The following is a 17,484-nucleotide window of genomic DNA, read 5'->3' as shown; positions in this document are numbered from 1 at the left end:
GTTCGCAGTAGGCGTAACAATGTACGCATTCTTGGCGTGCCAGAAAAAGTGGAGGGGCAGGCGGTGGACCTCTTTGTGGAAGACCTGATTACCAAGCAACTACAACCCAAGGGCCTGTCCAACATGTCTGTTGCGGAAAGAGCGCACGGGGTGCCAGGGGGACGACCTAGACCCGGAGCTCCCCCTGCCCTATACTGGCTAGACTCCTATTGAGACAGGGATGTAATTCTACAGAGAGCCAGAGTGGCTCCACCCATCGACTAGAGAACTCGGAGGTGACTTTTTTTCCAGACTTCACTCAGATGGTGCAGAGACAACGTAGAACGTTCTTGGGAGTCAAGAAGATACTAAGAGACAAAGGGCTCAAGTATGCAATGTTGTCCCCCGGCCAGACTGCTGGTGGAAGCAGTTAGAAAAAAAAGATTCTTTGAGGCACCAGAGGAAGTGGCCGAGTGGCTCGACGGATGGAAGAGCGCATCGGACGAAAGCTCCCAGAAAGACTAGGAGGAACCACAAAGGTACTACATGGCAGGGGGCACAAATAAACCATGCTGGTCCTGGCCAGGCCACGAGTGGAAGTGGACGTAAAGGCCTGGTTCTTGACATTCCCGATATAGTGGCGGACCAGCTGGAGGATCGATGAAAGCATCTATTGTGACATTGTGGTGAGGCGGTTCGGGGGGGGAGAGGTGGAGGAGGGGGTGGGAAGATAAGACGGGGTCCGAACGTTTGCTAAACTTCTACAGGGGAGACGTAACTCTAACGGGACTATCCAAGGATAATGGGAAACATTAACCATTGACGGTCCAAGCTGCAAAGGCCGGGAAGGTAGATTAGCAAGATGGCAAGGAACAACACAATGAATAGCAGTGGGGTTGGGGGGTTCGGGGGGAAGATGCATGCCCCACTTTTCTACTTTTAGTACCATATAGGGCGACAGACACTCTGAAAGTTAGAGTATCGGCAGTTCAAAGCCCAGTTAGCAGGGGTGCAGGGAGGGGGGGAGTTGGGAGGGGAATGTAACGTTTCTTAGATTCAAATTGTTCATAGCATCGGTTCCTTCGACACCATCAAAGAGGGAAGCAGGGTTGGAGCGACTTCCAAAGAGTAATAAGGATAAATACTAAACGAAAGTCGGGGTTAGAGTCCCCAGTTGGAACGTAAATGGCCTGGGGGATAAAATCAAACGTGGTGTGGTCAGCAAGTTTATTAGAAGACACGCCCCAGATGTAATCCTACTGCAGGAAACGCACCTAATCGGAAACAAATGACTGGCTTGCACAAGGAAGGATATAAGCTGGTGGCACACACGGGTTTCACCTCTGGGTCACGAGGAGTAGGCATACTAATCAAGAATTCATTCACTTTCATAGTGGTAATCCACGGAATGCGGTGGTCCTTGGATTGGGAAGACAAGATATCATTATATGCGGACGACATTCTCCTCTGCATAACCTCTCCAAGAGCCTCACTGATTGGTCTCCTCAAGATACTTGCAATATTTGGGAAATATTCTGTATTCGCTGTAAACTGGTCCAAGTCAGTAGTTAACGTTCTTCAAGGGGATCCATCCATCATACCTTGGAACTGCCCGGTCAAGCTAGCGCTCTATGGCTTCTGATACCTCGGCATCTATGTGACGCAGAACTCCCAGTTTCGTTTTGCCCATAATTTAGAACCGCCCATACAGAGGCTTAAAGCAATGTCAAACACTGGAAATCCCTCCCCCTTTCCCTGTTAGGCACGGCAGTCCTTTTCAAAATAATGGCCCTGCCTTGTTTTTTATATGCTCTCCATAACACGATGGACCCAGTCCCAGCGTCCTATTTTAAAGAAATAGAGAATCTCCAAAGGGAACTCCTCTGGGATGGCAGGCCCCGAATTGCGTTTTCCAAGTTAACTCTCAACTGGTACAATGGGAGCATTCGTCTTCCCAATCTAAAGAAATATTATTGGGCGTCCCATCTCGCGGCCATCAACCATGGGACCTATGGCCGCCCTGACGATCCCAGGCACGCCATGGACAGATGGCTGCTTCCAGGTGGAGATTTTAACAGAGCATTGTACACCAGACCCCGTAGATTCGCTCTCACTGGACCTACGGTGCACTCCATCCATAAATGGCATGGGGCCAATAAGCTTCTGAAATGGGACGATAAGTTCACTCTGGCTAATCCACTGTGGAGCTTCAAGAGACTGGGGAGCCTTTGGAAATCCAAGGTCTTTGACAAATGGGACCTCATTGGGATTTCACAGATCAAAGATGTCTGGGGTGAGGGGACGGTTCTTCCCTTCACTTCTCTCAAACAGCAATACAGCTTGGCAGACACCGAGTATTATCTGTATATCCAAGTACGGCATGCGTTGCTTTCTCAGGTGCCAGGTAATACAACACTTCTGGAAGCCTCCCCCCTGGAGGATAGATTGCTAGACGGACATCTCCTGGGAAAAAACATTTCTCCAATTTATAGAACACTGATCAATAACATGGCAGACCTGCTACAGGCCCTCAAGGAGAAATGGCACAGTGATGGCTTAGAACTCGATGACGAGGACTTCAAAGGGGCGGGTTCTTCCCCGCGGGAGGTTGCAATCCAGGCCAGGCTGAGGTTGGTGCAGCTCAAAATATTTCATAGGATCTATGTCACAGGGCCTTGCCTAGTCCGATGGGTAAGGCAGAGAGTGGAGAGTGTAGAAGAGGGTGTGGGGAAAAAGGGACGTTCATCCACATTTTGTGGAACTGCAAACAAATACAATCATACTGGAAGGACATGCACCACACACTAAGGGAAGTCCTGAGGGTAGACATACAGCCGGAGGCTCGAAGGTGTATACTAAATGTTTGGGAGCCTACAGATTTCAACACGTACACTACGCAATGGGCAATGCTAGCATACATGATAGCAAAAAGGAACATAGCACAGCAGTGGGGAGCAAGCCAGCCGGACCAATTGAGAAAGTGGGAAGAAAGACCTAGACTGGTGTATGTTTAGGGAAAAGTCAGTCTACGTGGCCAGAGGGAGCCCTGGGAAGTGGAGCATGGTGTGGGGAGCCTGGAATCAATACAGAGGTGCTATCTGACCCCCGCTCTCTCGACAGTCCGATACTGAAACTCTTGAAACCCCTTGATTTAACCAATATGATAATTGTGACCTGTTTTGTGAGGTTAATGATGGAAATAAGGAACAGTGAAGTCGCTTGCTCGTAATTAATTGATGTGATTAATGCCAAAACTGTTTAATAAAAAGAATGTCCAGTGGTTTGTGATTTCAAAGATTCAACTTCACCTTCTAAAGCCTCAGTCGGTTTTTCCACAGAGGTCAATCGCTCTGAAATTTCCTCACACGTATTATTTAGTTTTCGAATCTCAGCTTGCACTTTTTTAGCAACAACTCTTGCTCTGCGCCCATTATTCCTGATGTCTTCTTGCATCTGCTTAATGGACGTAAAGATAGCCATCAATGTGGGTTCTTTAGGCTATATGTCAACATTTAGGCCCTCCTTTGGGTATTCCTCAACTCCCTCTTCCTGGGATACCAGCTGGGTATCAGAGTAGTCCCATTTTAACTGTTCACCAGCGCACCGCCTCTGGCTATCTTTCCTCTTTTTCTTCTTAGCGGATTTCTTCCTCTGCGCCAATTGAACATCATCAATTGAGATGCTACTACTGGAGTCCGAAAGGGGCTCTCTGCTTGAGAGAGTATTTTCTTGCCCCGAAGTGTCTGAATCATCTGTTAATGAGTAGACCTCCTCGCCTGGCATATCAGAAGACAACTGCCCTCTACACTGCTGTGAAGAGCTAGAGGGCCCAGCACTCAACAGGGTATCAGGTGTTACTTTCCCCGGGCCTCCCTTCATTTGACCAGCCGCCTCAACATCTGTTCCTTGTGTCACGGCTCCTCCACAACTAGCTGCCTTTTATCACCACTTTCAACTGCGATCTTAGAGCAGGGAACCGGTATATCAACGGGGGAAATGGAGCTATCCACTCCCCCATCCAACAAGTTACAGGGTTATATTTCAGCTGCCCCTCCACTGTCCACAGCCTCATCTACTGGATTTTCATACCCCCCCCCCCCCCCCACACCTCTGCCAGTGCGCTTTTTTTTGCGGATCAGCTGAGAGACAGGCAAACATGAAAGCAGCAGTGGATTTTATCAGGCCCCCCCCCTACCTGTACCGTTGGCTTAGCTAATGTCTTCTTTGCTCCAGTTTCGCATCTCCCCTGTCCTATGCCGCTACAATGTTTTGCCTTGGCCATGGCTCCATTGGTCTCTGCTGGCTGGCTGGATGACTGGCTGCCTGCCGACAATGCTGCTACGCCGTTGGGAATTCTGGCTGTCTGAGCTGTCCCTGATTTGCCTCTTCTCAGAGCCGTTAGGCAACTCAGTGATTTTACCCTGAGCCGCCATAGACGCCTGCCCGAGCCCCAGTATTTCGAAGTTAGACAGCAGGAGGAAGCGCTTGTTACAAACCACTGCAGTGTCACCTGCAGTAGCGCATTCAACAACTAAGTCGCCAGGTCCGGTCCCAGGTTGAGCAGTCACACGTCAAGCCGCTGATCCATCAAGAGAGAGACCATAGGCATTGCGGCAGTTAGTCACACGTCATCTTTGCCTCAAAACTCTCCCAGGTGTGCAGGCTCCCCTTTTAGTTGCTAGCCATCGTAATCTGCTATGTGGCATCATGCTCAGCAGAGTAACATCAATTAGGCACAGCTCAAAGTTTGTCTCTCAATGCTAAGTGCTGCAGGCTGCAAGCAGGTTCAACATGTCTGAACCAAAGCAGGGCAAAGTGTTGACTATAAGCACGCAGCACCTAAAATGTTGCTTTCTAACAGTAAGTCAGGATAATTAGAGCTTTTGCACCACCTGCTTCCATTTCAAACCGTCCAAAGAAAGATAGATGGTTAGCCCAGGGCAAAAGAGCCAAGTGTGCACTGTGGGGGTTGTGAAGAAGCCAGCAGGCTGTGGTGAAGGAGCATCTACAATTCTTGACTGTCAGCAACTCCAAAACCAATGAGTAGAAGTCAACCTGAATATGCACACTCCCTGGTGTGGTCCAGTCTCAGCATCCTAGATTAGCACAAGAATGCAGAGATTCTTGGGAACCAAGGAGTCTTCCGGTAATGGGATGAAACACAGGATAATCTCTGGAACCTCCATCAGCAACACTGACTAAATCAGTTGAGCTTTTAAGTGCCAGTTCGCCAAGTTAGGAAAACAAATCTGACCTCGGCAATATTTCTTCTTTGTTCTTCCACAAGTCTTTCAGAAATAGAAGTGCTCTATTACCAGTGATATATTAGTCTTTATGTCTAATATCTGCTGGAATTACCCAGTGTAAAAGACACACGAGGTTTGGCTGGCAGATTGACTGTCTTTGTGATACTCTTGCATGGGAAGTAAGGGTATGATGACAGGTGCACATAATCACCTGGCACTCCAAAGGCTATGGTTGGAAAATTATCAAAAGTTCTTGCATGGAATATTTACTCTTATATATATTTTTTTAAGTATGGTACAGACAGCTTTAGCTGTCAGATAAAACTCATGCTATGAATTCTTTAAAAAAAAGTGCAATAAGAGGTAGTACAGAAAGAAAATAGGCTTTGTGTCGGATCCCTTCAGCCATTGGCTTTCATGTGTTTTTCATTGGTTGCAATTGCTTGAATTGACTATAAGTCGAGGCCATGGATTTTCAAGGATGGTTACAATATATCCATTTGTACTCTCATTGGGTTTGGTGGTGAGGCAGAAAGTACTTCTTTTGTCAGACTGCCAATGCTGCCTATGATTAACAATATTGACTCAATGGGTGTTCTGAGATGTTTTTACTCTGCTATCACAGCAACATTTCAATTGATAATTAATGGCATTTTGTTTAAGAAGTGTGTATAACATGTTTTGCCTTAGCCTGTCATAAAGATGGTATAAAGACATAATATCGATTCCAAAATATAGAATAGCACTAATATCGAAGTCAAAATATAGAATGGACAAAATATCGAGTGGACAGAATATAGTGGTGAAAAATATCGAATTGAAGATAAGTAACGTAATATCGATTTTTAAAATATAGAAAGTAAAAATATCGAAGTATATAATATAGGTATTAAAATATATCGAATTTTTAATAATATCCCAAAAATTTAAGTGTTTTTTTATGTTATGTTATTTCATTTTTTCGTAATTTAATTCTGTAGCGGATTGTGGGTTTATAGGGGAATAGGGTGGGAAGTAATTTAATTGTAATGAATTACATATGTTAATTTATTTATTGGTATTTATTTTGAATTAATTGTTAATTCATTATTAACTTTTAATTAATTAATTTTTTATTAATTACTTTTTAATTGGTAATTAATTTTTAATTGGTAATTAATTTGTATTAATTGATTAATTGCTAATTATGTTAATTCTATTAACTTATTTTCCGTAGTGGGCTGTGTGTTTATAGGGAAATAGGGTGGGAAGTAATTTAATTGTAATTAAATAAATCATTTTTATTTATTTATTGGTATATATTTTTAATTTATTTTTAAATAATTGTTAATTAATTTGTATTAATAGGAAAATAATTTTAATAACTAAGATGTATTTGTATTTTTAATTGATTAATTATTACATAATTTTAAATTGGTAATTTATTTTAATTATTTTTTTTGGTATTGATATTTAATTTATTTTTATTAATATATTAAATCTTTACTTTCCCTACTGTTAAACTCACTAGAGTGGGAATAGTCATGTTTATCCCTACGCTATCCAACGCTTTCCCTACTGTTGAACTCTCTGGAGTGGGAATAGTAATTTTTCCCCTCCTGCTATCCAACGCTTTCCCTACTGTTGCACTCACTGGAGTGGGAACAGTAATTTTTACCCCTACCCTATCCAATGCTTTCCCTACTGTTGCACTCACTGGAGTGGGAATAGTAATTTTTACCCCTACGCTATCCAACGCTTTCCCTACTGTTGCACTCACTAGAGTGGGAATAGTAATGTTTACCCTTATGCTATCCAACGCTTTCTCTAGTGTTGCACTCACTGGAGTGGGAATAGTAATTTTTACCCCTATGCTATCCAACGTTTACCCTACTGTTGCAGTTGCTGGAGTGGTAATAGTACATTTTACCCTCCCGCTATCTTACGGTAAACATATTGTATATTTTTTATTAATATTATGTTATATATATATATATATATGTGTCAAAAAATCAAATTGTATGTTTTTTTTTTTTACTTAAATTAATTATTTAATAATGTTAAAGTTATTTAAGTATTTTTAAGTATGTTTTAGGTAATTATAGTTATTATTTCATTAATTTTAAAATACTTTTAAGACATTTAAAAAAATCGATATTTTGACTAATTATATTTTTTTCGATATTTTTGTACTTACCTGTTTGTAGATAGGACTTCGATATTTTTGCTTTCTAGATTTTATCTTCGATATTTTGGGTATTCTTTATTTCTGTATTCTATATTTTGTCAGTGATCCGAATACTGGCCCTTTGTCAAATATAGATACTCTACAATCTTTTACTGTGCATGTCTTTTAAATTGAACCGGTGCAATACAAACTTCCTCTCATGGGTTATTTTCACAACACATTTTTTTACTACATAGCTTAATTTTGCTAATTCAGGTGTCCTACCCCCAGCTTCTATATTGCTGATGCACAAGATGATGCTTCATTCTGGGAATTACTGCCTGTGATGGCTAGGATACCACAAAGATAATCACCTACCTATTACCAAACACATCATCTAACAAAAGCCAGACCTATTGTAACTGGCAATACTTGTTTTACATGTTACATCACAACACATTACATTAGCGCCTGTGTTGGCTAATCTAACAAGACACTTATTTGTAGATGCTCAGTAACTTCTGACTTGAATCGTTTCGAATGGAAATTGTTGAATTGTGTTAAAATCCAGTTCAAACAATCTTTCCATTGGTGTTTTGTGTGCCTAATGGGAGGGAGTGATGTGGTGAGGTGTGCACCCAACCTCTGCCCATTGTTATGCTACTTTGTGAATTTGACTGTAACATCCACTGTACTGCATATTTTCTATAGCACTTTCACAATCTGCAGCTACGCAGTATGCAATATGCACCTCCAATGTTTTTATGTGGATAACCTATCACTTCCCCTTCCATATTTTTTATCTTAAGACCGGATTGCTTTGTACCCTCATTTTACGAAAGCTCCCTCAATGTTCTAGGCAAATAGCAGATATGGGACAACCAGAAAAAAAGATAGTCGATCTTCACAGTGTCAATATGCAGTCATTGTCGCGCTACAGGGTGACGTCATCGTTGGGTCATCAGTGGACAGCTTCATGCACCTAATCATTTGCTTTTCGAAAGTTTTCATTGTATCTAACTTAAACAATAGTTTTAAAATTCTCAGCAGATTTAAAAAGCCCTAACTCGTAATGAGGGCATTTGAAGGACACGCACAGCTCAGACTAAGGACATATTTTTCCTCACTATTAGACAGGGCAGTGAAGTGTGATTTCACCAGGAATAGCATAGTGCGATGTGCATACAATATGCATGAAGGTCAAAATCTCAAAGTGGGACAAGATTAAGCTGCGCGTGCGGCGCCCCTTGTGACTGGAACTGCAACAGCCAGCCACAGGGAAAACAGGAAGGGAGCAGATTACCTCTTCTTTCTCGGCGACGTTGTGGAAAGATGAGGTATGAATGACTTACAGGGGTAAAGTTAATTAGTTCCTAGTTGCCAAAGGCCTAATTGTCTGATACATCAGCATCTCCAATTCTCCCACCGCACATTTGGAGAATCATTTGGCCAGAAAGTGGGCCGGGGGCTTTTTTTCTCTATAATATCTTCCCTGGCTTCACCCTCCCCATTCCCAGCTTTTTTTTATGTTTCTGATGGGGATTTATTAAAAGTGGCAATTCTGTGATTAAATGCTCACATCTTGTTTTAACTAGATTTCCCGCCTCCCTTGCGCGTGCATTAGGTTTTACCGCAAGGGGATGAGAAACGCTGCGCCGTGCATAATGCGCGGGTCCGAGCAACACGCACGGGCCCCGAGGCGCGCCGTGGATCTGCTGACGAGAACTCACGTGAATCCTCCGAGGGCCACCGTTTAATGAAACGAATAATAATACACGTTTCTCTGATCACGCGTGTCCTGAAGTCTGCTTCCGCCGCAAGTATTAATGAGGCTGCATGTTCACCTTTCCAGTGATAATGTATTATTGCAAATACAAATGAGCAAACCGGGCCTGGAAAGGGACTTACGTGAGCACTTCGGAATAATTATAATGAGTGGGGACTCCCAGAAACCTCTGCGTTCCATCCATCACCGTGGCCGGGTCAGATCTCAGCTGCTGTCCGTCGATAATTAGGAGCTGCAAAGGAGATATGTTAAAAACAGATATTGTAACACTCTTCACACACTGCATGAAGGCAGTAACATTAACATTAGACGGGAAAGAACAGATGCCATACGTTGCCACGGGTGGGATTATGGGTCAAGGTTGTCGCACAGAATGATTGCACCTCACAAGAGAAACTGTAATTGGTTTAAGCCATGGACTTAATGTACACTATCTTCTCACCCACTTTCGGGATCACACCTACTATGTGAGGTGTTCTTGTACCTGCGAGGCAGGCACTCTGCTGCCATCTTAAAAGAAGAGTTAACAGGCTCCAGGCCCTTTCTTCTCCCTATTTTGAAGCACTCGCTTAAAAAGAGCGTATTTCAGAAAGTCGTCTGTGAGTGGCTCTAATTGGTCTTACAACAAGGTGAAAAGAATCAATGCATGTCAGATATGTCCAACAGTATCTTCAATACCGAGGGGCATATTTACAAGCCCCCTGTACCACCAGTACGTCACTTTTCGTGACGTACTGGTGGCGCAGGGGGCTCCTCCATATTTACATGGACAGGAAAAGCCACCCTGTGTAACTTTTCCACTCCTTGTAAATACGACCCCTTCACACGTAGGACTTTGCGTTGAAGGGGCTTTCCTTTGGGTGTTGCGGTGGTTGTTCCCACGCAACACCCATGAAACAAGACACATCTCCAGATTTACGAGAAATCGTACATCTGGAGATGCCTCTGAATGCTATGCCACCCTAGAGGTGGCGTAGCAAGGCGCAACGAGGAGATAAGTTTTCATTTCTCCTTGTTTTTTCCTCTTTCAATGCGTGCTGCATTCTACAGCACGTATTGAAAGAGAAAAATGCCTGTAGTGATTGTTTTTGTGCAGGAAGGTGCCCCTTCCTGCACAAAAACAATCTTCCCATGACGCCGGCATCCTTGCACCATGGTGCAAGGGTGCTTGATCTAGCGCAGGGCTGCAGTTTGTGTGCCAGCGCAGGGGGAAACACAGAGATGCGACGTATTCTTGTAAATATGTTGCATCCCAGTGCTTCAGAAGTGCCGCAGCGTGGCAAAGCCAAAGGACTTGCGGTGTCACGCTGTGGCACTTCCTTGTAGATCTGCCCCGGTATGTGCAAAGCAAAAACCCTAAAGGGAATGGCTACGAATCACTTTACATACTTTCCCTGTTGAAGGAATTGATAAAATACATGAGGCCCACAGTTGTTTATGTAAAGAGTCAGTGGGTAAGGGGGAGCATGCAGTAAATGCAGCTGCATTCGAGCTCCTTGGCCCCCATTATGTACACCCGTACAGCCGACAACACACTCAACTCTGCCCACAACGCAAGAGGTTTGTCATTTGCTCCACAATTGCAGTTTTTCTGAGAAATGCTGGAAATTGAAAGGGAAAAAGAGGGATTGTAGCTCTCTCCACAACATCAGCTCTCTCCACAACATCTGCTACCCTGAAGCAGCGTTCCAGTATGTGTTTTCTGGTGTGCATGGGTGGCACCTAGTGGAGGATGCCTATAGACATCGAAAGTAATGTTGAAACACTAGGAACCTTCCACCGCCTTAACTGCAATACACTAGCATCAGCAACTATATGGTCAGTCTGACACAAAGAGCGGAACAGAGTGGAACTTGCTCACTGTGTGGTGTGCAGTGCACCCAAGTGTGTTCGCTTGTTATATTACACAATATGTCTCCAGATCAGTCCCTAATTTCTTTTGAAATTTATTGAATGTTTTGTAATCAGGTGCATCATGAACACTGAGACCTGAAGACCATGGGAAGACTGAGGAGGCGTGTGAAGAGTATCTAAATTTTCCTCAAAGGCAGGGCAGCATCGACTAGTGAGGTAAGGGGAGAACATTTGCAAGATACTTTCTTTTAATCTCATTCCCACACAACTTTTAAGTGTTATTTTGATAACCTAATATACTGTTAAAATGAAATCATGTCTGCTTTGCCGTCTGTTACTATGGACCCCTCTAGCTCAGGCCTCAGCTGGGTTCAAGGGATCAATAGCACGTTTCTACACAGTGAAATCCCTCTCACAGTAGGGGAATGCGGGCAGGACAATTTCCAAAACCATGTCCATATACAGCATCAGTCCAATGCTAAATAGAAATACAGTCTGTATCCGTGAAGGATCATTGAAGAGTTGAATATAATTAGAGGCGGGTAGAATGTTTCATTCTGCCAGAGGAATTTGGGGACTCCACGTTAATGCGGAGTTCCGGCCACATTCAGCCAATCACTGTGTGGCGTCTGTTAGAAATGGATTCAGAAAAGGGGGTGGTGATGAACAGAGTGTCTGAATTGAGCAGACCACTCTTACCCAGTCCAAAGATCAGGGCTTGATCCATCACCGTTATTTATCTCACTGCACCATCCCAGCTCAGAACCTGGCTATATGCAAATCAGTCTGTCCCTGGCCCAGTGCATCATGGGAACAGGGCAGACTAAACTACCAAGCCAATTCTTCACCAGAAAGGAGACAAGCTACCGGGGACTGGTTTCTGGCATTTCATCCGTCTTCGGCCCGGCTTGCTTGAATCCTGATGGTGCAGTGAGAAAGGGACTCATGTCTGAGTATACCCTGCCACACCTATAGTGGCCAAAAACGATTCAGAAAAGGGGGTGGTCCCCGGTAGCTTGTTTCCTTCCCAGTATAAGAATTGGCTTGGTAGTTCGGTCTGCCCTGTTCCCATGATGCACTGGGCCAGGGTCAGACTAATTTGCATATAGCCAAGTTCTGAGCTGGGATGGTGCAGTGAGCTAAAAAACGGTGATGGATAAAGCCCTGATCTTTGGACTGGGTAAGAGTGGTCTGCTTAATTCAGACACTCTGTTCATCACCACCCCCTTTTCTGAATCATTTTTGTCCACCATAAGCGTGGAAGGGTATACTCAGATGTGAGTCCCTAGCTCATTTCACCATCAGGATTCAAGCAAGCCGGGCCGAAGACGGCTGAAATGCCAGAAACCGGTCCCCGGTAGCTTGTTTCCTTCCCAGTATAAGAATTGGCTTGGTAGTTTGGTCTGCCCTGTTCCCATGATGCACTGGGCCAGGGTCAGACTAATTTGCATATAGCCAAGTTCTGAGCTGGGATGGTGCAGTGAGCTAAAAAACGGTGATGGATAAAGCCCTGATCTTTGGACTGGGTAAGAGTGGTCTGCTTAATTCAGACACTCTGTTCATCACCACCCCCTTTTCTGAATCATTTTTGTCCACCATAAGCGTGGAAGGGTATACTCAGATGTGAGTCCCTAGCTCATTGCACCATCAGGATTCAAGCAAGCCGGGCCGAAGACGGCTGAAATGCCAGAAACCGGTCCCCGGTAGCTTGTTTCCTTCCCAGTATAAGAATTGGCTTGGTAGTTTGGTCTGCCCTGTTCCCATGATGCACTGGGCCAGGGTCAGACTAATTTGCATATAGCCAAGTTCTGAGCTGGGATGGTGCAGTGAGCTAAAAAACGGTGATGGATAAAGCCCTGATCTTTGGACTGGGTAAGAGTGGTCTGCTTAATTCAGACACTCTGTTCATCACCACCCCCTTTTCTGAATCATTTTTGTCCACCATAAGCGTGGAAGGGTATACTCAGATGTGAGTCCCTAGCTCATTGCACCATCAGGATTCAAGCAAGCCGGGCCGAAGACGGCTGAAATGCCAGAAACCGGTCCCCGGTAGCTTGTTTCCTTCCAGTATAAGAATTGGCTTGGTAGTTTGGTCTGCCCTGTTCCCATGATGCACTGGGCCAGGGTCAGACTAATTTGCATATAGCCAAGTTCTGAGCTGGGATGGTGCAGTGAGCTAAAAAACGGTGATGGATAAAGCCCTGATCTTTGGACTGGGTAAGAGTGGTCTGCTTAATTCAGACACTCTGTTCATCACCACCCCCTTTTCTGAATCATTTTTGTCCACCATAAGCGTGGAAGGGTATACTCAGATGTGAGTCCCTAGCTCATTGCACCATCAGGATTCAAGCAAGCCGGGCCGAAGACGGCTGAAATGCCAGAAACCGGTCCCCGGTAGCTTGTTTCCTTCCCAGTATAAGAATTGGCTTGGTAGTTTGGTTTGCCCTGTTCCCATGATGCACTGGGCCAGGGTCAGACTAATTTGCATATAGCCAAGTTCTGAGCTGGGATGGTGCAGTGAGCTAAAAAACGGTGATGGATAAAGCCCTGATCTTTGGATTGGGGTAAGAGTGGTCTGCTTAATTCAGACACTCTGTTCATCACCACCCCCTTTTCTGAATCATTTTTGTCCACCATAAGCGTGGAAGGGTATACTCAGATGTGAGTCCCTAGCTCATTGCACCATCAGGATTCAAGCAAGCCGGGCCGAAGACGGCTGAAATGCCAGAAACCGGTCCCCGGTAGCTTGTTTCCTTCCCAGTATAAGAATTGGCTTGGTAGTTTGATCTGCCCTGTTCCCATGATGCACTGGGCCAGGGTCAGACTAATTTGCATATAGCCAAGTTCTGAGCTGGGATGGTGCAGTGAGCTAAAAAACGGTGATGGATAAAGCCCTGATCTTTGGACTGGGTAGGAGTGGTCTGCTTAATTCAGACACTCTGCTCATCACCACCCCCTTTTCTGAATCCTTTTTGTCCACCATAAGCATGGAAGGGTATACTCAGATGTGAGTCCCTAGCTCATTGCACCATCAGGATTCAAGCAAGCCGGGCCGAAGACGGCTGAAATGCCAGAAACCGGTCCCCGGTAGCTTGTTTCCTTCCCAGTATAAGAATTGGCTTGGTAGTTTGGTCTGCCCTGTTCCCATGATGCACTGGGCCAGGGTCAGACTAATTTGCATATAGCCAAGTTCTGAGCTGGGATGGTGCAGTGAGCTAAAAAACGGTGATGGATAAAGCCCTGATCTTTGGACTGGGTAAGGGTGGTCTGCTTAATTCAGACACTCTGTTCATCACCACCCCCTTTTCTGAATCATTTTTGTCCACCATAAGCGTGGAAGGGTATACTCAGATGTGAGTCCCTAGCTCATTGCACCATCAGGATTCAAGCAAGCCGGGCCGAAGACGGCTGAAATGCCAGAAACTGGTCCCCGGTAGCTTGTTTCCTTCCCAGTATAAGAATTGGCTTGGTAGTTTGGTCTGCCCTGTTCCCATGATGCACTGGGCCAGGGTCAGACTAATTTGCATATAGCCAAGTTCTGAGCTGGGATGGTGCAGTGAGCTAAAAAATGGTGATGGATAAAGCCCTGATCTTTGGACTGGGTAAGAGTGGTCTGCTTAATTCAGACACTCTGTTCATCACCACCCCCTTTTCTGAATCATTTTTGTCCACCATAAGCGTGGAAGGGTATACTCAGATGTGAGTCCCTAGCTCATTGCACCATCAGGATTCAAGCAAGCCGGGCAGAAGACGGCTGAAATGCCAGAAACCGGTTCCCGGTAGCTTGTTTCCCTCCCAGTATAAGAATTGGCTTGGTAGTTTGGTCTGCCCTGTTCCCATGATGCACTGGGCCAGGGTCAGACTAATTTGCATATAGCCAAGTTCTGAGCTGGGATGGTGCAGTGAGCTAAAAAACGGTGATGGATAAAGCCCTGATCTTTGGACTGGGTAAGAGTGGTCTGCTTAATTCAGACACTCTGTTCATCACCACCCCCTTTTCTGAATCATTTTTGTCCACCATAAGCGTGTAAGGGTATACTCAGATGTCAGTCCCTAGCTCATTGCACCATCAGGATTCAAGCAAGCCGGGCCGAAGACGGCTGAAATGCCAGAAACCGGTCCCCGGTAGCTTGTTTCCTTCCCAGTATAAGAATTGGCTTGGTAGTTTGGTCTGCCCTGTTCCCATGATGCACTGGGCCAGGGTCAGACTAATTTGCATATAGCCAAGTTCTGAGCTGGGATGGTGCAGTGAGCTAAAAAACGGTGATGGATAAAGCCCTGATCTTTGGACTGGGTAAAAGTGGTCTGCTTAATTCAGACACTCTGTTCATCACCACCCCCTTTTCTGAATAATTTTTGTCCACCATAAGCGTGGAAGGGTATACTCAGATGTGAGTCCCTAGCTCATTGCACCATCAGGATTCAAGCAAGCCGGGCCGAAGACGGCTGAAATGCCAGAAACCGGTCCCCGGTAGCTTGTTTCCTTCCCAGTATAAGAATTGGCTTGGTAGTTTGGTCTGCCCTGTTCCCATGATGCACTGGGCCAGGGTCAGACTAATTTGCATATAGCCAAGTTCTGAGCTGGGATGGTGCAGTGAGCTAAAAAACGGTGATGGATAAAGCCCTGATCTTTGGACTGGGTAAGAGTGGTCTGCTTAATTCAGACACTCTGTTCATCACCACCCCCTTTTCTGAATCATGTCTGTTAGAAATGGGGGTCTCTAGTTGGCAGTGGTATAAATCCTGTCCCAGAAGCAGCCCCTCCATTTGGACAGAGGAGCACAACCCCCACTGCCACCACCATCAAATAAAATGATAATAAAACAGGTTTCAAACCAGTTTTATTACTGTTTTATTTTAATCCCCCTGTACCTGCACCCAGGACTCTGACGAGTCTTGGGGTGAGTCCAGTGGATGACATTGCTGGTGGGGGAATGGCGGGCCCTTCCTTCACTGTACATGATGGTTTGGCCGGCGTCTCAGGCCGGCCAAACCGTCCTGCGCAGTGAGGCTCTTTCCAGACCCAGCTGCATTGCTGCGGCTGGAGAGAGCAGGCACAGGCTCCCATTCTGCCTGGGAGCACAAGTTGCCAGCGCTCAGGCCAATCCTGACACTGCTTTTATACAGTGTCAGGATTGGCCGCATTGCAGTCTGGGAGCCTGTTCCCAGAAGAAAGAGGAGCGCAATTTGGCGAGTTGGCATTCAGGTCATTAATTTTTTTGTGTAATTTTTTTGTCCCCCGAAGCCATCGCCTCTCCACTCCGGCCCACCTCACCACTTTGCCAAGGGGCGGGCCACTACTGCCCTGTCCAAGTAGGGACACTTCCTTCTACTCAGGATAAGCGGATTGCACACCCAAGATAACCTCTGCGCACCACCTTGGTAGCTTGGCACGAGCAGTCAGGCCTATCTCAGAGGCAATGTGTAAAGTATTTGTACATAACACACACAGTAATATAGTGAAAACACTACACATGGATTCCACAACAGTTTAGAAAAATAAAGTATCTTTATCTATACTGAACAAAGAACAAAACTACAAAAATTCATCATACACATCTGAAAATATGACTTTTTAAAGGTTTCAAGCAATTCTGTCCATAGAACTCTATGGATGTGAGATTTTGACACAAAGTACCTTAAATGCATCAAAATCCACGAGGCAAAACAGCAGCTGAGGGGGGAAACATGGGAAAACACTGGAATGCGTCAGTTCCTGGGTCCTTTGGGAGGCGATGCCACAGTTCTGCTGCATGCGGGAGAAGTGATGCGTCAAATCCGGCCTACAGGGGGAAGTGATGCATTGATTCCAAGACTGTTCTGCTCTGCTGGATATACGTCAATGAAACTTGGTGCACAGGTGTGATGCGTGGAAATCCAGACATGCTGGAGGTCAATGTGGAGGTGGCAAACAGGCGCTGAGTCAATTTGTTCAGTTGCAGTCCCACAATGCGTAGATTCTTTCAGCCAGACAGCAGGACCTGCTTCGTAGTCAGTGCTGGTGTCTCTGACTTCAAAGACACGGTGTGCTGAACTCAGGCTGTCATTGTTTCTTCAGCCGCTGACAGGCACTGTGTTGATTTTTTCTGTCGCCCAGTGGCGGTGCGTAGAAATTTCTCCCGCATGGTGTTGCTGCAAAGGTGTTGCATCAATTTTGATGTCTTCTTGATGCTTCTTGCAGCAGTAACAATCTCTAAGGGCGTTACAATAGAATTGGCACCACAGGGTAGGCCAGAACTCCCAGCAGTGGAGTACAAGGTTGCTGCAGATGAGGTCCTTGTGTCCTTGAGATTTCTTGTAAAAGGAGGCAAGCTCTACTTCAAGCCCTTGGAGAATCTTCTCAAGCAGAATAGAGCAAAGTTAAAGTTCAGTCCTTTCCACTGCCCACAGACACAAACAGCAACTGCAGGCCAACCCAGCAAAGCAACACACAGCAAAGGGGCATCTACTCCTCCTAAGAGCTCTTCTTCTTG

At 45.3% G+C, this 17,484-nt stretch overlaps 1 protein-coding gene across 1 annotated transcript in view; it reads right to left on the bottom strand.

Annotated features, from left to right (window-relative positions):
- The window catches only part of LOC147728380 (N-heparan sulfate sulfotransferase 4), a 1,294,254-nt gene that overhangs the window by 146,809 nt on the left and 1,129,961 nt on the right, over positions 1-17,484 (bottom strand). The window contains exon 12 of the mRNA XM_086963276.1: positions 9,280-9,389. Within this exon, the coding sequence (XP_086819402.1) occupies positions 9,280-9,389 (110 nt within the window). The remainder of the gene's footprint in view (positions 1-9,279; positions 9,390-17,484) is intronic.

This window comes from Lissotriton vulgaris, chromosome 3_1 (assembly GCF_964263255.1).
Source record: "Lissotriton vulgaris chromosome 3_1, aLisVul1.2, whole genome shotgun sequence".
Lineage (NCBI taxonomy): Eukaryota > Metazoa > Chordata > Amphibia > Caudata > Salamandridae > Lissotriton > Lissotriton vulgaris.
This window is presented reverse-complemented; position numbering and strand designations above follow the sequence as displayed.